We start from the raw sequence: 20,883 nt of genomic DNA on the forward strand, positions 1-20,883 counted from the left end.
GAAGGAAAGTGTCAAAGTTTTAAATGCTCTTCTAGTCAGTGGACCAATTAACACTCTTGAGGATGAAAAAGTCCTTGATCTTCTAAAACGTCATGGTTCCATCGCAAGAGTCCTTCCCATTAACGATCCTGAGTCCAAGTATCATGACCACACCATTGTAGAGTACAACTTTGGATCAGCTATTGAATCAATAAGTCCTTTTCTACCTCTTAGCTACACAGATAAAGACGACCCAAGCTTAACTTATCAGATAAGAGCCCTGAGCAGTGTCTACTCTTGTGAGGAGAGTTTTGGTGCCACAACCTCTTACTTATCCACCCTGAAAACCATTGCTAAGCAAAGTGGAAAATCCTTCAATGCTTTACTACGAGAGGAACTCTCGCGAGATCTCAAGCTCCTTAATTCCAGATGAGGTGGATGCAGATGAGCCTGCGCTTGATGAGCTCAATTCCAATAAAGAGCAGAATGCATCCAAGAGGAATGTCCAGAGTCCTTGTTCCATTCACAATGAGCCAACATTTGATCAAGATGACTTACCAAGGTCTGAAAAACAGTTGTCAGGCACCATGAGTCACGTTCAGCTCAATCCTGCTGAGGTGCAGAAAGTTATTGTGGAGCATATAGTTAAGAGCTGAAGTCGCTGCAGCAATTCCATCCAGTGCTGTAGTTAGGCTCCGCCCTTTCTCAGGGAGAATTCCCCAGCCCAATAATGAATCTGATTATGACACTTGGCGTTGTAATGTTGAATTACTCTTTGATGACCCTTCTGTGTCTGACTTACAAAGAGTAAGGAGAATTATGGAGAGTCTCTTACCTCCTGCCACTGATATTGTCAAGTCTTTGGGGCCTCGTGCTTCTCCCAGAGCTTACCTTAACGTGCTTGATGCAGCTTATGGTGCAATCGATGATGGTGATGAGTTGTTCTCAAAATTCATGAACACATTTCAGAATGATGGAGAGAAATCATCTAGCTATCTCCAAAGGCTACAAGTTGCTCTGAGCAAGGCAGTCAGGGGAGGTGGAATTAAATCGTCTGAGGGCAACCATCATCTCCTACGGCAGTTTTGCAGAGGCTGCTGGGATGACATCCTTATTTCTGAGCTTCGTCTCGAAACTCGTAGAGATGACCCTATCGATTTCCAAGACTTACTGCGTTCCCTTAGAACCAGAGAAGACAAGAGTGCACAGAAATGGTTGCGCATGAGAAGCCACAGCAGTGCTTCTAAGCAGAAACCACAGCCATCCCTTAGATCTGCTCATGCTTATAGCCAAGATGCTGCCATTTCAAGCAAACTTCCTCATGAGTCAAAGTTGTTGTCTGAGACCGCTGAATTGAAGAAGCAAATTGCTGAGCTAAAGGAACAGTTAACTTCACTGACCCTCCCGAAGTCCAGAAAGACTGTCAAACCCAAGCATAAGACTTCACCCTCTCCTAGCACTCCTGAGTTTATTGCTAAACCACCGTTTAAGTCAACCGGTGGTCCTGTCACGAAATCCAGACCACGCCCTGGTTACTGCTTCAGATGTGGTGAAGATGGCCACATATCTGTAACCTGCGAAAATTCTCCGAACCCGGGCTAGTTGAAAAGAAAAAAAACAAACTGCGGTTGAAGCAACAAGAGTGGGATAGAGAGAACAGTCATGTTGGTGCAGCTTCTTTAAATGCCTAACAGTTCCAGTTGTGGGACAAACTGGAACTAGTGAACCTAAAGGTTGTCCCCCCAGAAAAAATTCAGGCCCACACCACAAATCTCTCTCAAACCACAAATTCCGTATTCAGCGTCTGGTCGGATCCAAGTGTACAGCGCAAGTCAAAATCTCAGGGACTGAATGTCATTGCTTACTTGACACAGGGTCACAAGTGACCACAGTTCCTTGGTCCTTTTACCAAGCTTGCTTGATCAATCATCCCATCAAGCCCCTGAATCTTCTGCTTGAGGTCAGTGGAGCAAATGGTCAGCCAGTTCCATACAAAGGATATGTTGAAATTCCAATAACTTTCCCAGAAGACATGGTTGGATCTGAGGTTGAAATTTCCACACTGGCACTAGTCGTTCCTGACTTCAAACCAGAAAACCAATCTCAAGTCTTAATTGGGATGAATATGCTTGATTCTTTGTATGCTGAATGTTCTAACTTGAATATCCTTGAACACCATTCTCCACGATACGGGTACAGTGCTGTGCTCAAAACTCTGCAATTACGGCATAAACAGAATGCCAATGGATGCCTTGGATTGGTGAGACTACAAAGCAAGGAGCCCGTAGTGATTCCAGCACAGCAGACCGTTGCACTCTGTGGAAAAGCAAATGTGAATTGCTTATCCACTAAAGAATGTGTTCTTCTGGAGCCCCCATCAAACTCCTCCCTCCCTGGAGGTATTCTTTTTCCAAGAGGTGTAGTTCAAGTGCCACCATTCCCAACGCAAAAGTTGACTGTCCAGCTACGGAATGAGTCGCATCGGGATGTAGTACTGCAGCCAAATGCTGTGGTTGCTGAAGTGCATGCCATCGAGAGTATCATCCCTCAAGAACGCGAGGTGGAATCTGTACCTGCTGGTCAAAGCTGTTCCGAAGCAGGGATTACCTTTGACTTTGGGGACTCGCCGTTGCCCAAAGAGTGGAAAGATAGAATCAATAAGAAGCTCAGTGATATGTCTGATGTCTTTGCGCAACATGACCTTGATTTTGGTCGAACATCCAAGGTCAAGCATCACATCAAGCTGTTTGACAAAACCCCTTGTAAGCAAAGGGCACGCCCTATCCATCCTCATGACCTGGCTGCTGTCAGACGGCATTTGCAAGAGTTAAAAGAGTCAGGAGTGATCCGGGAATCTGAGTCTCCGTTTGCGTCCCCAATCGTAGTCGCATCTGAAAGAAGAATGGCGACGTGAGACTATGTGTGGACTACAGGAAGCTAAATTCACAAACTGTGAAAGATTCCTATGCTTTGCCTAACCTCGAAGAGTCTTTCTCTGCCTTAACGGGTTCTCGATGGTTCTCAGTTCTGGACTTGAAGTCTGGTTATTACCAGATAGAAATGGAGGAGTCTGACAAATACAAAACCGCTTTCTCTTGTCCCTTAGGATTTTGGGAATTTAATCGGATGCCTCAAGGAATTACCAATGCACCAAGTACATTCCAACGCTTGATGGAAAAGTGCATGGAGGATCTACATCTCACCGAGGTCTTGGTGTTCCTTGATGATTTAATAGTGTTTTCCCAGACCCCTGAGGTCACATGAAGAACGGCTTCTAAAAGTACTGCGAAGACTAAGAGAGTATGGGTTGAAATTATCCCCAGAAAAATGCAAATTCTTCCAAACTTCAGTCCGGTACCTAGGCCATATCATATCGGAGACAGGAGTCCAGACAGATCCTGAAAAAATCAGTGCTCTTAAGACTTGGCCAAAACCAAAGAACCTAAAGGAGCTAAGATCATTCTTGGGATTTTCAGGATACTATCGACGGTTCATTTGCGATTATTCCAAGATAGTGAAACCCCTAAATGAATTAACTGCTGGTTATGCCCCACTGAATCGTAAGACCATGAACAGTGAGCTGAAAGGAAGTTATTTTAACCCAAAAGAGTCACTTGGGAGCCGATGGACAACGGCTTGTGATGAAGCATTCAACACCATTATTTCCAAACTTACCAGTGCTCCTGTGCTTGGTTTTGCAGACCCGACCTTACCTTACATCCTCCACACAGATGCAAGCACCATAGGTCTTGGCGCCGCATTATATCAGGAGCAAAATGGAGAAAAAAAAGCCATAGCTTTCGCCAGTAGAGGTCTTTCTAGAAGTGAGTCTCGTTACCCCGCCCATAAGTTGGAGTTTCTTGCTTTAAAGTGGGCAGTGACCGAGAAATTCTCTGACTACTTGTATGGCAATCACTTCTCTGTAATAACTGACAGTAATCCTCTAACTTACATCCTAACTTCCGCGAAGCTTGATGCCATAAGTTATCGTTGGCTATCAGCATTAGCCACATTCTCTTTCGATCTGACCTATAGAGCAGGGAAGCAAAACCAAGATGCCGATGGGTTATCAAGACGTCCCCATGGTGAGCTGATCAATGACATGGTATCACAAAAGGAACTGGAACGGATACAGCAATTCGCCTTCAAGCATCTGGGTGGAGATAAAGGTGTTGTCATGGACTGTGCTGTTGTACAAGCTGTGTGGGACAAACATCTGATTCAGCAAGGATGTGGAACTTCTGTTGCTCTAGTGGAGTCCTTGGCAATGGAACAGGAGGTTATTCCTGGTTGTTTTGCTCAAGACCTGACTGAAGATGAGTCTGCAGTCCCCTGTTTAACTGGTATAGACCTGCAACGTGAACAAAGGGAAGATGTTGTCCTGAACCAAGTCATTAGCCACTTAGAAGAAGGCCAGATGCCATGCCGGACGGTGAGGTATGAATGTCCAGACTTTTCTTTGTTGTTGAGGGAGTGGAACCGCTTAGAATTAAAGGATGGAGTTCTGTACAGACGATCGACACTTGGACGAACATACAACTTACCAATTGGTGTTACCTGTTAAATTCCGTGCAACGGTGCTGGAGAGCCTGCACGATCAGATGGGCCACATGGGAGTAGATCGCACCCTCGACCTTGTCCGTTCTCGCTTTTATTGGCCAAAGATGAGTGCTGATGTTGAGAGGAAGATTAAGACCTGTGAACGGTGCGTGATGCGGAAAGCTTTGCCAGAGAAATCTGCCCCATTGGTCAACATCCAGGTTACACGGGCCCTTGAGTTGCTCTGTATAGACTTTCTTTCCATCGAACCAGACCGAAGTAATGTCCAGAATGTACTTGTCATGACGGACCATTACACCAAGTATGCAGTTGCCATACCCACCACCAACCAGAAAGCCAAGACTGTGGCTAAGTGCCTTTGGGATGGATTCATTGTCCACTATGGGTTTCCAGAGAGGATATTAGCGATCAAGGAGCCGACTTTGAATCTAAACTTATCAAAGAGCTTTGCGAGATGGCAAAAATTCACAAAGTACGGACAACTCCCTATCATCCTTGCGGTAATCCCGTAGAGCGCTTCAATAGGACGCTTCTAAACATGTTGGGTACCTTGAAGGAACAGGATAAGTCGCATTGGCATGACTTTGTGAAACCGTTAGTGCATGCCTACAATTGCACGAAAAATGAGACCACTGGATTCACGCCTTATGAGCTCATGTTTGGGAGGCGACCCAGACTACCGGTGGATTTAGCCTTTGGGCTACCCGTAGAAAAACCTGTCCATGAGTCGCATTCCAAATATGTCCAGAGTCTCAAAGCCCGACTTGAGGAGAGTTACCGAATTGCCACTCAAAACGCTTCAAAGTCTGCAATGAGGAATAAGGACAGATTCGACAAACGAGTGAAAGAGTCAACTCTTGAAGTGGGAGATAAAGTTCTAGTGAGGAACGTTCGAATCAGAGGAAAACATAAACTCGCAAACAAGTGGGATTCTACTATCCATATAGTAGTGGAACGAGTAGGAGACCTGCCAGTTTATAAAGTTCGTCCACAAGATAAGGATGTTCCTCTACGAGTGTTGCACAGGGATCTACTATTACCTTGTGGTTTCCTTACTTCTTCTGAGGAGAGTGTTTCTGCGGAGAGTGTTCCTGATCCAGTAAACATCTCCAAGCCGAAGACACAGAGCCAAAGACAGCGAGAACTGTTAAATGAGGAACAATCGGATTCAGAGGATGAAATTTGCATATTCAGTAGAATTCCTACTGGAAAAACAAAGATTACCTATGCATATGACACCACAAAGTCAAAAGTGGATGATGGAAAAGAAAAAGACTTGCCTCCGAGATCTGACTTACCTCAGGAACCAGATTTTCCTCATGAAACAAAATTACCCCAGCCTGTGAACAGTCCAGCTTACATTCTTCCATTGGATGATAGTTTAGGAGAGGTGACAGAAATGTATGAACCTACAGATCCTGAAGTACCAGAAACCGTATCAACAGGAAATGGAATTGAAGGAGGATACTTACCATCATCCGATCCAGCTGGTGATGAGGAGGAAAAAGATATGTCCACGGATGCTCATGATCTGGAAGAAGAAATGGAACAAGTTAATGCATATGCAAGATTAAGTGTAGATCAAAATCTAAGAAGATCAAACAGGGTCCCAAAACCTCCAAAGAAATTCCATTACCCACAGTTAGGTAATCCCCTTACCTCAGTAGTCCAAAACTTGTTCCAGTCATTGAGTGAGGCAGTGGTTAATTCAATGAGTCTTGCTGATTTACCTATAACTGATTGAGTGCTGCCCTAGAGTTACTGAAGGGTCAAGTAAAGGACAAAACGCAAAGAGACTTGCTTATCTTTAAGAGGGAGAATGTAACCCTGTATAATTTTACTGAATGAATTCTAAAAAGGAATTAAATAAAGAGTTGTTAAAACTAACCAGAAATTAGTAAAGAGTGTAAGAAAAATTATAAAAAATCGGGAAAAAGAAATGCATGTCAGTGTGATGATTGACATCTTAATGATTGTCCAATTGCGTGAGATTTATGTTGATGTCCCGCCCCACCACGTTAGTTGCTGTATGGGGAAGCCATTTTACTTATCTGCGTTACTGTGAGACGAGCAGCAGCATAACTTTGATTGTAAGAGTTAAGATCGTCAGAGATGATTGAAAAAGAGACATTTATATAATCTATGTTCTTTGGATTTGGTGAGTACACATTTTGAAATGTGTAAACTTTCATAAATGCAAATAATTGTGTACAGATGTGTTAAATTGAGAGAGAGTGAAATCGTATTTCTTTGTCAGCATGAAATGCTGATATGATCTGATGTTTAACGATCTGATGCAAAAAGTAATGTAATGGTAAGAATATGTGTATATGAGTTCAGTAATGTTCATATTTTGTTGTTGATCATATTGAACGAGTGATTTTCCTTGTTGAAGTTGCATAATATTATCTAAGCTGTCGAATTACGATGGAAGTGCAGCACAATATATTCAACAGGATAACAAGTGCTACTATTTTCTGTTGTTAACCTAAACGCACTGAATCTAATGTGTTATTGTGAATTAAATACTGCCTGTTACATATGCAGGTCGGGTTTTTTGTACTATGCTGGAACTGCGTTCATTTCAGCGTGACAACCCAAGATGGCGAGCCTTCCCAGCGAGATGAACATTGAACGATGCAAGATTTGAGTTTCAAACGAACACCTGTGGAATTGGGTAGGAGAGTTCTGATTGCCTGCTAGTTTTTTAAACAGGACTGAGTTTCGTTTTTGCAAGACTGCTCAGAGTATTTTATTTCCCTGCACAACCGATTTTTTTCCCTTTGGACTATAGAATCATTTTTCCATGGTTCTAAGGAACTTTGGATTCTCGAACTGAATCAGTGAACCGAGTCTTTTGAATCGGATCTTTTGAATCGGATCCTCTAACGAACTTGAACTGAACTTTTCGAATTCAACCCTTTTGAACTGATTAGTTCAAACAAGTCTTTTGAACTGATTCATTTAACTGTTTTCTCTGAACTGTTGTATGCATCTTGTTCAATTCGGATGAGTTATTTTTGCATGTGATTCAGTGAGCTGTCAAATTTACAATTGTGACCATTTGTAAATGTTTATGGGGTCGTATTTGATATTGATATTGAAAGTGTAGTATTCTAGGATATCCTTATAGCCTAGAGGGTGCACCCAACTAATCGAACAAACAACTGAGTCAAGTGAAATTGTTAATTGATTGTGAATTGAATTGAATCCATATAACTGTGGTTTGATATCGAGCAAAAAACTCACAATTTGTTGATTTATTTTTATTTTTATTTTTTTAATATCAACAATTATTTCTAATAGTTTGTTTAAATACAAAGATTTACTTTACCATTTAACCAGTGTTGTCTTCATTACACCTCCATAGTCGAACCTACTGGCCTATGGTTAATACTAGTAACAAGTGCAATATTATTTGACACGTGTGCTACACAAGCTCAACAGGAAGCAGCTATTTGAGCAGAGAGTGCGCCTCTGGCCTGTATTAGGTTAGTATCCTTCCATGAAAATGGCAACAAGGTTTTAACCTTTAGCTCTGCTGTGTTGTGCTGTGCCATATTGAATTAGAACAGTCACATGGACATGGCTGAGCAGATTCACAGCACTTCTTTCCTGGTTGAGTGGCACCACACTGGCACAACACTCTGGGCATGTGTGTATGCATGTGTGTTTGTATACAGTGGCTCCAAAAAGGGTGCAATTAAATTATTTGCTTAATAGCCGTGTAATAAGTGGGACGCTTTATAGTTAGCTGGCCATTTTTGCGAAATAAACCATCTTTTGCATCAGGGTGCTGATCGCCCTGCTGGGATTTATTTTGCAAGAATGACTTGTTGACTGTACATTACCTCTTAATTAATGTAATAATCTATGCCTGTGGTTACTCTGCTAGGGCATCAAAGTGAACTTGAGGGGAAATTACTTTATACATCCACTAAAAACACCTTGGGATCAGTGAGATGCAGTCAGATACCACTTGGCAGGATATTTTCTTATCTATTACAATTTAATTCATACATTAAGTATGGGGCCATTGTATATGTGTGTCTTATTGGTTGTGTGATTTTTTTAACTCTTTTTAACTATTTTGTTCGTTTAGTTTTTCTAAACAATTCTTTTTCTATTTTGTTTGTGCATGTACGTGCTGTGCATGTATGTGTGTGTGTGTGTGTGCAATGACGCAGTGGCCAGGAATCAGTATTTATCACATGGGTCTCCATACAATGTTTATCTTGGGGCACCAGCCTTGAAGTCCGGATTAATCTGCCCTGCTTGCAGCTGGAAGCGATAGCGGAAAGAAGCGAAATGGAAGATAGCAGGAATGGCAGACACATGTGTATGTGTGAGAGATGGAGAAAGTGAGAGGGACGAATTCACAAAACATTTGGACCATTTTTGCATGTGGTACTTCAGTGCAAAAACAGTGCATATTTACTAACCACCTGCAATCCAGTTTAACCAGGCACCATCTAGTAAATACCTAGTAAGTACCAGCCGTATTTAAATTAAGTAATTGTCATGCCTCCTTTCTTTGTAATTGAGAATTATTTTAGATATTTGTGCCTTACAAAAGTGAAAATTATTTGACCGGCACAATTAACACAGCTCTATTAAAAATTTAATTACATTTTAATAGATGTTTATGTACATTTTATAGTAAACATGGCAGCAGTAATTCAGCCTATGATGATAAAATGATGAAAATAAGCATTATAAAAGGCCCAAAATCCCAGATGTGTGATGTAGTTGAGCACACATCAGCAGTGAGGGTTTTAAATGCAACAAACGAAAGGAGTTAGCTAGCCTGAAGATAAATTATTTAGAGATAAGCATCCAAACACTAGTGGAGGTCAGTGAGAAAGAGAAGCTATCATATACTATTTCCAATGCGACTCCGGTTCTGGCAGTTAAAGGGAATCAGGGGAAATAGGTGACGACTCTGCAGGATAGCTGCAAGGCAACACATCACTACACTCCCATACCTGTTAGGGTTTCCAACAGGTTCTCCCCACTCACATGCACACATTAATAATCCTGTTGAAAGTGCCTTTAATGTAAATGGTGTCTTTTATGTATAAAAACTCTTATTTTGATTGTATTGTTTTTATTGTTTCCTGTGTTCCTGTTTCTTGGCATTCCATGTAAACGTAGCGTAGTTCTTGCGGGAAGACTCGCAGCTGTACATCATTGCACCATTATCTAGGTAACTCCTAGCCAATCATGTGTCAGCCATCGCTTTATAAGTCTGCTTACAATCTAGCACATTGCTGTTTCTGTGTGCCAACATGGCAAAATCATTCTATAGCTCACTATGTCTGACCTTGAGACAGATTCGCTCCACGACGAGCTTAATATCCAGCTCTGGACATGGATTTAGTCACTTGCCCATTGCCTTTTATCCAGGATCAGCAGCTCCTCACATCTTGGGAAGCCTGCTTTCGCTGCAGCACGCTTCTGCAATTTTCGTCTCAGTGGGATTGTGACCCTCTTGGAATGATAATAGATATATTAATGGCATCTATGCCAATTCCGATCTCTCTAGGCCACAGGTGAACCAGTTCACATAACATTTTGGGAAGCCCGCCTTCCGTCCACTACGATGCCGCCGCTCCATCTAAACATTCTGCATTAAACACATGGGGAGTAAACGATCAGCAAATAGAGATCTTCATCAATATCTCAATAATGTAGGAAACCTCCCTCAGTCGATCCACTGCATCTACTGCAATCGGAATACATGACCTGGTGCTGGAAGGAGCGTGTTCCTCACCAAGTCTGTCAAAATCATCGCCTCAAGGCAGCAGCTGATTTCCATCTGAAATAAGCTAAGTTCAAAATCAAATCCATCAAATGCATTTAGAGGATGGTTTGTGGCTCTTAGGCTTTCTGTTGACAATGTTGTCTGTTCATCATAACCCACATCTGCATCTGCATCAATATCAAAGTCATGTTAAGTCAACTTAACTCAGTGAAGGTTCACAATGCATGATTCATTCAACGTGTTAACTACATAAAAAAATTTATAGTTATTATAGTCTTTGCTCCATTCACTTTTAATGTGCTCGCTACAGTTAATTTTCTGTTCCTGCTGGTAAGACATAAGCTCCCTCATAAAGCTTTCTATGTTATTTCTACAACTATGTTTGCCTAAACAAATTATTTATAATTTTTTTAAGTTACCAATGCATTTTACTCTCCACTCCATTCTCTGTAAATATATTTGTGGTCAGGGCAGGTTACATTTAGCAGTTGGTAAGAAATATTCCTTCACTGTTGGTTAAAACTGCAAGATTAGCATTTCTTGCGAAGCAAAAAGCATGCTGCTGTTTGTAAAGAACTGAATAAGAATGTAGATGAAAAACAATCCTTTTGTATATAATTTTATAATATTTTGAGAAACATGGCAAAACAGATATGGGTCTATAGTTACTTAAACAACATGGATCATCTGCCTTAAATATTGGCATAACTTTGGCTAATTTCAAATACGGTTTATGTTGTCCCTGATGGCCAAAGCCTACGGTGCCGCTGGACAAGCCATCTCCGCCCTGCACACCATGGCTCTCCTGCAAGTCCACCAAGCCAAGGTGCTGAAAGAGCTGCACAAGGGTAATTCCGCCCTGGTAATGATGCAGGAGCTGCGCTTGGCAAACGACTTTGCCTTACGAGCAACGAAGGTCACGGCACGGACTCTCAGGCGGGCTACGTCCACCTTTGACTTATCCTGGTAGAGATGAGAGAGGTCAGCCTTGTCGTTGCTGTGTCTGGTGCATGCTTTACGCATCTATTTGGCTCTGTCTCCAAGCAGAGGATCGCCCATTGGATCATTGATGCCATTGCTATGGCATATCACGCCCAGCACATGCTGCCTCCTGCAGGGCTACAAGCCCATTCTACTAGGAGTGTGGAGGCCTCCTGGGCCCTGACCAGTGGTGCCTCTCTAACAGACATTTGCAGAGCAGCAGGCTGGGCAACACCCAACACCTTTGCAAGGTTCTACAATCTCCGGGTTGAGCCTGTATCATCCTGTGTCTTAGCAGGAACGAACAGGTAAGTCCGGGGCAGTTGGCTGGGTATATCGCTTGCGCATAGTGCCTTTCACCTCCGCTGAGCTGAAGACATGCACTGGTGAGTCCCAGTAGTGTTCACAAATGTGTTCCCTGGATGACTTCCTCCTAGCCCTGTGGCAGACGGGTTTGCGGAGTAACTCGCTACCGGCTCAGTACACGTGATAACTAAGCCCTGTAAGGGGTAGGTGCTCCGCATGTGCTGGTTCCCTGTAGGTAACCCCATGCAACATATATCTTCCGCTAAAACATTTCCCTGTTGGTAAACTGCTTCTTCCTTGGGCAGAGGCGGGGTGTGGTCTCTGCCGTATCGTCCCCTTTGGAGTGACCCCCCCCCCCCCTCCCACTCCCCTGACGTGGACAATGGTGGTACCAGCCGGTTCACAAATTTTCACTCTTTTTGGGGAGAAAAATAAAAAAAGGGAAAAAAAGGGCACGACTGGGCTGGCCTGTCCCTATTTTTTGGCAGTCGACCTGTCCCCAAAGCGCCGTTCGACACTCATAACAGTGTTAGGTGAGGTTACGTGTCAGCCTGGTGCGCTGGCTACGAGGCACACAGTAGTCTGCCTGTCTCACACCACCACTTCACGTAACTAGCTAGTTGTTTGTGTTTTTGTAGGGACCCCATCGACACAACATCGAGTGAGTGACAGAAAGGGAGCATCCTGGTTACTTCCATAACCTGATGGAGGGAGCGAGACATTGTGTCCCTCCTGCCATAACGTAACACATGTAGGGTATCAAGGTCAAGTTTGGGGAATGTACAATTAATTTTAAATGATCATAATCAATGATTAATCATACGGTTTGAACCAGATAACAATACATACAAAAACGCCCCAAAAAGGGCTTATATAGTCCAAGAGTCTGCTTCAAACATATATAGATAATTAAACACAACGAATTATAATTAATTAGGAATATACATTATATGCAGACAGGCTATATTAATTTTAATAACACCTTAATGGAATTGACCCGTAGGCTACCGCAATCAGTCAGTTCGTCCAGCGAACCGCTTTGCTAAATACTCTTGACCAATTCTCTTGAAGGTTTATTCTTAGTTATAAGCCTACTCATCAAGGCACGTTAACTTACCTTGATAATATCAGCTCGTAGCTTTAGATTGCATATTAAAGAGGCTTTGCTTTATGACCAACAAACACAGACAATCGAGCGTATAATTGGGTTTAATACAAGGAACTAGGATATATCACTACACTTAACAAACAAACATTTAACATAGAAACATAAGATAAACAGAGTAGAAGCAATAAGAAAAATAAAGAGATTATTATTATAAGGATAGCCAACTTATTACTACAATTAACCCTTTAAGAGCCAGCACGGAATTTATACACTGTAACGCGTTTGAATTCAGATGAAATAATACTTGCACAATGGACCTTTGTGTGTCACTGAGCAAGACTGCGTGTATGTCGTGTCCTCGTGGCGTTCGTGAGATGGGCTTCCTGTCGGTGTCTCCAGGGCGTGGGTTGCTCGCTGGAAGTTCGAAGCGTCTTAGAGGGTAACTGTTGAAGAGTCGACGGGTGTTCCGGAGAGTTGCAGGGGAGTCCTAGGGAGGGGAGAGAGTTGAAGGGTTGTTCCGAAGAGGTCCAGAAGAGCGGGGGAAGAGTGCAGAAGAGAAGAGATGCCGGGAAGTGAAGATGCAAAAAGAGTTGAAATGTTCAGCAGAAGAGAGGGAGCAGCAAAAGAGGCCGATTCAATACCAGATCTGGACTTTTAAGGTAGGGAGGTCACACCTCCTTTGGGAGGAATGACCCAATGAGGCCCCTCCGTTTTGGCGCAAGATGGTTCCCTTTGTCTTGTCAAGGCTGGTCATTTGCCTTAATTGATGACAGAGTCCTGGATGTGGTTTGAATCACTCAAAAGATGGTAACACATAGCAGAATACATTTTAATGTAACCATATATTTATATTCAGCTAGGACAAGTCGTAAGGTTTAATTTGATACTAGGAAACTTGTATTTGGTACACTTAAAAGTGAATAAATATTTTAAGACCATTTATATCAGGCCTCAGAGTTTAACTACACAGCTAAAACAATCTTAATTAGTTTAATCTAACAGCAGACATACACAAACATACAGGGATTAAACGTATTTCCTTAAAAATAAACCCTTCTAGGTTTTAAATAAAAGACACACATTCTGTTGCCAACTTTTCACGTGCCTTGCTCACATGGTAAAGCACGAGGTTTTGGAGTGTGTCACATGGGTAGGGGGTTTTAGAAGGACGAGGATTCTCTGTCAATAGCGCATTATACTTCCCAGACTAGCTGGCGCTATTTCAGTGATTAGAGGAGTTTTAACAGTGGGTTCTTTGTATTCAGAATCAATGAGTCCATGATTCCCCTTCATACTCTACACACAGTTCACTACCCGCTGAAATGGCCGGGACCTTCTCTCTCGGCTCCTCAGCACAAAACCTGAATGAACGGTTCGCACGCCAGCTCCTTTATACCCGTATGTTCAGGGGAATGGCAAATGCAAATACCATTCGCCAATTCCCATTGGCCTTTTATCAAAGATCAGAGGTGTCTCGAGCTCCCAAGAGTGACCCCTAGTGTGACTTCATCGACACAACGTCTCGTTCCCTCCATCAGGGAACGGAGGTTACGGAAGTAACCAGGATGTTTCACCTTTTTGACAAGGAATGCTGAAATATTGTTGTGACCAGTTTAAGATGTTTTTAATGAATCAATAATATCACTTATTTCTTGGATATCAGGAGGCTCAAAATTTGAGATAATTGGAAAAAATTCTTGGTATATAATCTAATATATTTCCATGACAAGCAGAAATGTTGCACACTTATTCATAACCAATATTAATAAAGTATTCATAAAATGTATTAGCTATATCAAATGGATTGTTTAAACAATTTTCCCCATCCAAAAAGATTGAGGGTAGCTCTGATTCATTACGTTCCACATGGTTTTAACATCATCATCGTCAATTAATAGATTTATTTCCATAAGATTTATAAACACTGTGTATAAGAGGAGTAGGATTTGAAACATTTTCTATACAATTTATTCTTTTTCCTCAACTTCAGTAAACCAACTGTAAACAAAGGCTTATTTAAGTTGTGACTGTATTTCTTAACAGAACTGCCAATTGGAAAACATTCATTAAATCTAGAGCTGATAACGCTCATAAAATTTTTATATGCAATATCAACAATATTTTCCCATGATCCCATAGATCATCCCATGAATTACTGGCTAGCATATCTTTACATTTCGAAATATTTGACTTGCTCATAATTCTTTTGTGCATAATTTTTTACTTAATTTCTTTATATGTTTGACTCTACTAACCTTAAAGAATAGTGGAATATGGGAAAATTATCTGATAAGTCTAAATACAAGACACCAGATTTCATTCCTTCACTCAAAGAGTTGCTGAATTCCCTTTAGCTTGTGTAGATTTATGTATAAGAGTGTTAATATAAAGAATGTTAAGAAAATCCCTAGTAAGGGTATCTAATTTATAAAAAAAAAAGGTTTATATTGAAGTCTCCTAAAATGTAACAGCGTTTATCCTCATTGTTTATCTGGTCAAGAGTACTGGCCAAACTTTCATTCATATCTATGATTTTGAGTCAGGTGGTTGATAAATGTCTCCAACAATAACATTCTTTCCACCAGAGAGCTCTACAAAAACAGATTCCACCTCAGCCCTATCTAACTTTAGAAAGAGATTATAGAGGAGATCTAGAAGAGATCAATTTTAAATTCATAGTTACCATAAATAAACAGAGATACTGAATTATATTTAGGTAGTTTAAAGTTTTCCCTAGAGTCCTCTGATCCAGGTAGACAGGGATGACCTGCCAGCAGATGGGTGACACCCCCCCTCCGGCCTGAGAGAAAGGGGGAGTAATGTGGCAGTGCGGAGGGGCATGATTCCGAACACCCGGCCCCTAAATAGGCTGATTAGCCCGAGAGGGATAAGAGCCGACTGGAGATGGCAGTGCGACAGTGAGAGAGAGATTTACGGGCAGCTGCCCATCCCCTGTGTGTGTGTTTGTATGTGTCTTTTTATTGAATTAAATATTACTTATATTGTTAAGCCGGTTCTCGCCTCCTCCTTTCCCTTTAACCCCTTTACAAATCCTTTATCCACTCAATAGATGCCTCTTAAATGCCATTAAGTGCCCCCTGCTGCATCGCCACCATCCGACTCACATCTCAATGTCATCATCATACTCACAGGTAACTCTGAAGGTCAAAGTCAAACCTTATTGTGTATGACTGTTAATGACAAGCCACACAGAACTGCATCCTCTTGCTGATCCTATATCGCATGCTGGATTACGGGATGGAAACTGCAATTTTTGAGTGACGTGGCAAATGAAACTGTGTCATTTCCAGATGGCTTGAAGAAGGATGGAGGCCACGTCAGCACGGCTCAAGCTTGCGGCAAACAGCTGTGTGCGTTTTCACGAGGACCTCTGATTGAAACACAATAGGCAGAGGGAGGTCACAAGCACAAAACAGGGACAATAGAGATGCAGTTTTATCTGCAGTGTCCTTCATCTCTGGGATTGAGGGAGAGATGACGTACAGACAGGTGTGTGTGTGTGTGTGTGTGTGCGTGCGTGCATGTGTGTGTGTGTGTGTCTTTGACCTCTTCAGCTAATTGCATCCTTCAATGGTCCTCCAATATTCATCAGTGAAAACCTGTCCGCTAGTGTGTTGTCTCATATCGAACATGCTTAAACCATGTAACATCCTATTTTATTACAGTATCTTTGGCCATCCTGCTTACAAATGATTTTTTCTTGTTTTAAGTATGTTTCGATATTTTAACAAAAACACTGCCTCTGCACAAAACCATGCACACACACAACCTGTTGACCTCAGCCAGTCGTAACACATACATGTAGTGCACTTGTATTTTTAGTTAAATAAACCAGCCTGATCTCACAGTGAAATCAGAAAGAGTAGACCGTCTTTTCTTTCATAAAATTCGGTATACGTTGACTGAAACTTTTAAGCACTGACCCCATTGGCCAAAGCGGTAAGTGTTGTAGGGCATATGGGCATGTGTGAGATCCATTTATGTCCAGGAGAGATTGCCAAAAGCTAGTAGTGAAGCAAGTTGTTTTCAGCTTTACAGGACATTATAAAATTAAGAGAAAAGCATATAATTATAGTTATACCATGGTCTGGGTGAATACTCGATTCTGATTGGCTGCAGGGTGTCCGTTAAAAAGTGATAGAGGACACCTAGTAAAGTAGTTCTGGTGAAACTGCCTGTTTACCATTCGAAATTAATAAATAAATGCGCTGCCTACAACAGCTGTGAGTAACCATAGCAACAGGCAGTCAAAGTATCCGTTAACAATTTGCTCTATCAAAACAAACATCTAATGTTAGTTAGATATTACATAGCCTACTAATACAACAATGAGCGACTTTGTTATTTCTTTTAACATTTATGGAGAATATGACAACTTTGACGACTGGGATGCTGCTGAAGAAAGAAAAAATTTAAATAAAACGGAGAAACGACACAAAGAGATAACACCGGGAGAATTGAATCAAATAGAAGACGAAAAAGATGAGATCAACACGAAAAAAAAATACGAAATGGGCAGTAAATACACTCAGAGACTTTATTGTTCAAAAAGAAATGGACTCCAGCTTTGAAAATTACACCGCTGCTGCTCTGAATGAGACCCTGCGGGAGTTTTACGCAGCTGTCCAGACAACCAAGGCAGGAGGAGAGTACAGCGTTTCAAGCCTAAGGAGCCTGAGAGCTGGTATCAACCGCCATATAAGGGAATTCAATATTATAACTGACACCAGATTCATGACCTGTAATGCTGTGTTTAAAGCAATAATTAAGCATTACAGAAAAAGCGGTAAAGATACCAGCGTTCACCATCCACGTATTTCTGAGTCTGATCTTGAAATCATAAAGAATTCACCTGTACTGTCTCCCGATACGCCCCTTGGCCTGGTCAGAAAAGTCTGGTTTGACATCCAGCTGTGTTTGGCTCGACGTGGCAGGGAGGGCAACCGGGAGCTCTCCATGCAGTCTTTTAAAGTCCAGAGAGATGAGGATGGGGTTGAGTTTGTCACCCTGGCTTACAATCCGCACACCAAAAACCACAACGATCCGAATGACCCAGATAAGGAAAACGTCCGAGGTTTTATGTTTGCCAGACCCGGGGATCCGCTGTGTCCGGTAAAAAGTTTCACGTCCTATGTGTCCAAATGTCCATCTGACGCAAAAGCTTTCTACCACCATCCGAAGCGCACCGTGACATCCGCTTCCGAAGTGTGGTACAGCCGGGAGCCGATGGGTATCCACTACCTCGGGAACATGATGAAAAAGATCAGCGAAGATGTATTTACAATTTATGTCAATATAAATGTATTATTAGGCCTAGTAGACCTACTTTTATTATAATTATAACTATTATTATCATCATCGTATTATCATAGGTGGTGGGTCTTTCGAAGGTCTACACTAACCACAGCCTCCGAAGCACCGCTGTAGGTCGACTCTCCGATGCTGGACTGGAGAGCCGTCAAATAATGTCGGTGACAGGCCATCGATGCTAGAGCAGTCTGCGGGCTTACTGGGCTCCGTCAGTCCGTGAGAGACGAAGCTGGAGCAACGTACTGTCTGCATCAAGTGCCCATCATGGGCAGTACCCAGCTTTTGTGGATCCTCCTTCAAAGGCCCCTATGTCTGACTGGCTGACTTTTTCAAATTGCACTATAAATGGAAACGTTGAAATTAATTGTAAATAAAAAAGCTAGCATGTAGGCAAATGACCCTCTCTTTGATCTGATTAATTTATTGCCCTCTATAAGCGCAAATCGCTGGAGCGCAGAACTAATTGTTTTTTTTGTATGATTGTTGTTTGATTAATTGTTTTATGTGTAATAAAAAAATAACTATGCCTACCTTTGTGTTTCATGAAAAAAAAAAAAATGAATTTTTGAACCTGAAGGGTTCTACAAGCTGAGCGGACTATAAATATATCCGGTTGCTAAATAAACCGTCAGGCAAGTTATTATTTGTAAAAACTAGATTTAGCCTAATTAACAATATAAACTAATGTTTTAAAAATGTTTTATTTGGCAAGTGACCATGGTATAAGCGGGTTAATGCCCTCCGAGATGTCCATTGTCAGGTTTTAATGGCCTTAACATGTCTGATAAAAATGCTGCATGTCAGCGCGTCGGAATACAGTCACCGATCCTAGGGTACCGGAAACATCATGAGCGATCATGCTGACTTCACATGTGATCATGCTGAATAAACAGTCAAAGCAAGTCACAACAAAATTCCCCTTTGCACTCAGTGTTCAAACCCAATCCCAATCCAAACGAGCAACTTTCTCTCACTCTGACCGCTGTTGTCTTTTAATTTATTTTTTTAATAAATGAAGGGAATAAGCGAGTGATACAAGGGAATAAAATTTAACATCACTCTCTCCCAGCACACCCACTCCAGGGCTTTCAGTGCACAAAGTCACCCAATTAACGCCTGCTGTTTGTATGCGTGTCACTTGTGTTAGATGCTGAGAGCGTGTGTCTCAGAGCGAGAAATGGATGAATTCATTGGTCTTTTTAGGGCCCCTGCCATTTTCAGTGTTAGGGTCAAAGGCAGAAAAAAGGCAAGGAAGAGAAAGAGAGCAAAAGATAAAGGGACACAGGAAGGACAAATGAAGGCGATATCTGTGGAGTTCACAGATGAAAGGAGAAAGACGCAGATCGAGGAAATGAATGAGCATGAATGAAGGTGACGTGATCAACCTTTCCTCTCCTCTCCACAGAAGTTTTTTGTGAAGAACATTTGTTAATATTGTGGATCTTGGTAATATATGATCGGGTGAAGAGAGCATTGTGTTTTGAAAAAAATATTTAGGGCCTGTTTCTACTTGGTATTAAGATGCGTTTTGGGTGATCCGATCATGTGGTCAGCCCTTAATACAGGTCTAATCAGGGTCTAAACTGTTTTGCGATCGGATCACAAAAAACACTTACGAATGTGGTCAAAAACGCATGTGACAGCATCACATTTCAGGCGTAAATGGAAATCCATCCTGTATGTGTCTCGGCAGCAGTGAAGCTTTGAAACCGGGCCTAGATATACAGTATATATAGGCTTCCATATTTTTGACTCCTATTATGTATATTCTTGCACGTTGCATGTGTCGCTGCAGTTTCCTGGTGAAATAAACACTTGAAGCACTACAAAAACAATGGCTATTACTTCTTTTCACAAAAATCACGAGAAAAACTTCAGATTATCAGTTCATAAACACAGTTGTCACCCAGGGGCAGGTTTACGATTTCTGAGGCCATAAAGCAGCCGATCAACCCAGGACCCTATTTTGAAAATTTCTGCTTAAATTACATACAATTTATTTTAAATCATAATTTTTAAATTCATCCTATCAACCGTTGTAGCCACATACATTAAAAAGTTTTAATCAAATAAAAATCTAGTTAAAGATAATTAATGCACGTTTTCATGTTTTTCTACAATACAGTGAAAAAAGGCATATATTTTTACAAAACACTTATTTTTTGTGCAAAACCTACTACTTCACCCAGTAACATTTTGAAATTCAGTTGTTATTTATTAAACTTATAACCCAACAATTATTTATTGCTGTCCAGTTTGTCATTATAATATCATACAGTATTATTATTATTACTTTGACCGATTGTTGTATACAGTTTTAATATATTCCAGTTTTATTTACATTACATTCACCTGGAGCTTATATTCTGATGCTGAGTCTATATTTTTTGAAAGCATCATAGGCGACATTCATACTAGTATTATAACAGTCAACATACAAGGCACGGAGGCCCCTCAGCATACTAGAGCAGAAGAAAAAATGCTATTTATCAAGTGATGAAATAATGTTAAACATTGTAAAAGTCACCTTTTTGCAACCTGAACTCGTTCAATATGTTAAATCTTTGTGACACCTGTGCTAAAAACCATCTAGACATAGTGCAACGTATTAAACAGAACGCTGGTGTCTCGACATGCATTTTTCCGATTAACACTTTTTATTGATTCACACAATTGACAAAGAAAAGGACATATATATTCACAGAATCAACATTTAGCCCCCCATTATTCCCTTTCCTCCTCCCAAAATAGTACAGAGCAGGTGGTGCAGCTGTAAATACCTACAGAACTGAGATCTGGGAATCCCAAAATGTTAAGCCATATTTTCAAAGGATCTCAACACTCCACTCTCATT

At 41.4% G+C, this 20,883-nt stretch overlaps 1 protein-coding gene across 1 annotated transcript; it reads left to right on the plus strand.

Annotated features, from left to right (window-relative positions):
* Window positions 1–798: 798 nt before the first annotated feature.
* On the plus strand, window positions 799–1,581 carry LOC127637251 (zinc finger CCHC domain-containing protein 18-like). Its single transcript, XM_052118202.1, has one exon. It carries the CDS (start codon window positions 799–801, stop codon window positions 1,579–1,581), a length of 783 nt encoding a protein of 260 aa, XP_051974162.1.
* Window positions 1,582–20,883: the final 19,302 nt, after the last annotated feature.

This window comes from Xyrauchen texanus, chromosome 45, assembly GCF_025860055.1.
Source record: "Xyrauchen texanus isolate HMW12.3.18 chromosome 45, RBS_HiC_50CHRs, whole genome shotgun sequence".
NCBI classification, from domain to species: Eukaryota; Metazoa; Chordata; class Actinopteri; order Cypriniformes; family Catostomidae; genus Xyrauchen; species Xyrauchen texanus.

Coding starts and splice junctions, on each gene's coding strand:
- LOC127637251 (XM_052118202.1), top strand. CDS start 799: ATGGAGAGTCTCTTACCTCCTGCCACTGATATTGTCAAGTCTTTGGGG.